General features: G+C 33.3%; 1 protein-coding gene across 1 annotated transcript; it reads right to left on the bottom strand.

Moving 5' to 3' along the window:
* Window positions 1-305: 305 nt before the first annotated feature.
* LOC113290370 lies at window positions 306-2,775 on the bottom strand. Its single transcript, XM_026539979.1, has 6 exons — window positions 2,608-2,775; window positions 1,410-2,325; window positions 1,006-1,194; window positions 843-908; window positions 418-708; window positions 306-313 (listed from the first exon to the last, which is right to left on the bottom strand). The coding sequence occupies exons 1-6, from the start codon at window positions 2,773-2,775 to the stop codon at window positions 306-308; spliced, it is 1,638 nt and encodes a 545-aa protein (XP_026395764.1).
* Window positions 2,776-3,253: the final 478 nt, after the last annotated feature.

The raw sequence follows: 3,253 nt of genomic DNA, 5'->3' as shown, positions 1-3,253 counted from the left end.
AGAGCCTTTGGAATCTGTAATCTATCACAACCAATAAAGTAAATTCCTCTATGACTACCATCTTTACCCCACCAGAACTGTCTTTGAATGGTGTCTAGTTTAGCTATGGCGTTTTTAGGGACTCTAAAAACACTCATTTGATGAGTAGTTAAAGCATTTAGAACCTGTTTGACCATAGTAGATCTAGCAGCATAGTTCATATTTTTTCCTTTCCAAGGAATAACCTAGCATTAAAACTCTGAATTAGAGGTTTAAAAGCTTTTGATTTATCTTTGCCTATCAGAAGAGTAACACCTAGATATTTGTCATTTTCCTGCATTTTAATCATACCAAGAGCACTTGTAAGATCATGTTTAGCAGCGGGACACATATTTTTACTAAAATAGACACTAGACTTATTTAAGTTCAATAACTAACCTGAGATGTTACCAAATTGGTTGAGTGTATTAAGAATACCTGTGGTATTGTGTCTATCAGCTTTAGTAAAAATGAGAATGTCATCTGCAAAACGAAGATGAGTAATTGCAGGGGTATTTCTAGCAGCTTTGACACCAGTAATAACATGATTAGTGGTAGCATTAACAAGGAGTCTAGATAAATAGTCAATGGCTATTATAAAGAGATAGGAGGATAGAGGATCCCCCTGTCTTAGACCTCTAGTAGGACTATAAGCACTATTAGGAGAACCATTAAGAAGGATAGAGATTTCTGTTGTAGAAATACATTGTTCAATGTACTTACAGAATTTCTCAGGAAAACCAAGGTTTCTGAGCATTCCTAAAATAAAAGGACATTAAAAGCTTTGGATAAATCCAATTTCAGAGCCATACTACCAGTGTTACCTTCTTTATGTTTCATTGTATGAATAATTTCGTGAGCAATGATTATATTATCTTGTATAGCTCTACCTGGGACAAAAGATGATTGAAAAGGTGAGATACTTTTCTAGATAAGGTTTTATTCTATTTGCAAGGATTTTAGAGATAATTTTATAGGTAGTATTGCATAAGCTTATAGGTCTAAAATCAGCAGGATAATTGGCATTGTCAGCTTTAGGAATCAAAGAAAGGTAAGTCTTATTAAACTCCCTAGGCATGTAACCAGAAATAAAGAAACTCTGAACATCCTGAACTATATCATTACCAACAATGTCCCAATTAACATGGTAGAAACCATCTTGAAAGCCATCTGGGCCTGGGGAACACCAAGAGGCCATATCTTTCACTATTTGAAAAACATCATCAACAGTTGGAATTCTGGTAAAATAAACTCAAATAACTCATTAATAATGACAGTGGGAATAATAGCAAAAACCTCATCATGTATTTGATTTATAACAGAGCAACTAACTGAGATAAAGTGAGAAATAAGGATGTTAACAATATCCTCTCTATTATCATACCAAGTACCATGAACATCATATAAGCAACCAATGTTTTTCCTAAACATTCTTCTATTAGCTAGAGTGTGAAAATATCTAGAATTATTATCCATATCAACTATGAATTTATCTCCAGATTTTTGCTTATAGAATTCAGTTTTAATATCAAACCACATTTCTAGTTGCTTATTGGTATCGCTAAGACAGTTATGCCGAGTAATAGAGACTGGTTCATTCTGAAGTCTAAGGAGTTGATCCTGAAGAGCATTAATATTACTATCAATATCACCAAAGTCAATCTTATTCCAATAAGAAAGCCTTTTTCTAGTATAGATATGTTTTTCAATCAATATATGACCAGGAGAACCTCTAGTATTAGTATTCCAAGAAATTTTCAGTTGATTTTTAAAGCCAGCATGTTTAAGCCACATAGCAAAGAATTTAAAAGGTCTCCATAGATTTTCAGTGGTTTTATCAGTTTGTAGCATTATAGGATAGTGATCAGATCCAGCTTGAACAAGATGATACAATCTAGCATTGGGGAAATGAAAACACCACTGTTGATTACCCAAGGCCATGTCAATTCTAGAAATACTAATTACAGTGCCAATCTTATTACTAGACCAAGTAAAATCTCTACCAATATAACCTAAATCCATTAGACCACAATCATTTATTTTTTGTTGAACAAATTTATCATCTTGAGAGACTGAAGTACTGGAATCCAAAGTATGAAGGTGAACATTAAGGTCTCCAATTACAATCCAAGGTTGCATAATGTTATCACTAATAATCGACATGACATCCCATTGTATTTTCTTAATATCAGAGTAGGTAGAGACATACATGAAAGAAATTAAGACATTTTGTTTTGCAGGATGTAAACTAGCAAGGACATTAATGATATTATTAGATTTTCCATGGACAGAACATTGAAAACCTTCCTTCCATAATTAGAGGAGACCACCGGAAAGTCCTACTCTGTCTATGCAATCATAATTAGTAAAATTTAAAGATTTATCAAAGTCAATCATTCTATTTGTATCCATTTTTGTTTCAGTTAAGAACAAAACATCAGGTGATTGCTTTTTGATTAAAACATGCAGTTTGTCTTTTGTAAATTTCTTGCCTAAACCTTGAACATTCCAGCATAAAATTCTCATTTTGAGAAAGAAATAAATAAAATTGCTAGAAAGATTAAAAGAAATAAGGGTTGTTTTGAATACCTGAGAAGAGTCTCTAACACAATCATTCATGGGAGCAGAATTTGTTGCAGTTGAATCATCCGATTCCATCATAGAGATGTGTTGATGGTAAATATTAGTAGTATCATGTCCTTGCGTAATTGCAGGTGGTTGAACATGAATGTTGTGGGGATTCATAGATGGCTCCATATTAAGAGTAGAATTTATCATCCTTCATCCACTTGTTCTTCTTCCATATAATTAGCTGAAGTACTTCCTTCATTCTCTTTATTAGCTTCACTATCTTCCTTGAGTAGAGCTTCATACTCAGCAGCAGTAAGTGAGTCCAAGTAAAGTAAGTGAGAGGTGTACTCACACTTTTCATCATCATGGTCAATAACAAAACATTTTGGACAGATATTCTTTGGTTACAGCTCCCAGTGATATCTGATCCACACATCTTCTACATTTACATTCTTCCACCAACCACCTCTATATAGAGACTTGTTCAAATAAATTTAAATCCTCGCTTTAACAGTGGTTCCTACATGAGGTTTATAGTTCCTTGGCTTAGTAGATATCTTCTTACCAATAAAACTGATTGTTTCATCAATGACAGCGACATTCATATGCTCAAGCTTTAGGTATTTGAACTGCAATGTGAAAATTTGTTTATCAAAAGTATAAT

This window comes from Papaver somniferum, chromosome 6 (genome assembly GCF_003573695.1).
Source record: "Papaver somniferum cultivar HN1 chromosome 6, ASM357369v1, whole genome shotgun sequence".
NCBI lineage: Eukaryota > Viridiplantae > Streptophyta > Magnoliopsida > Ranunculales > Papaveraceae > Papaver > Papaver somniferum.
The sequence above is the reverse complement of the archived record's forward strand: the minus strand, read 5'-3'. Positions and strand labels throughout refer to the sequence as shown.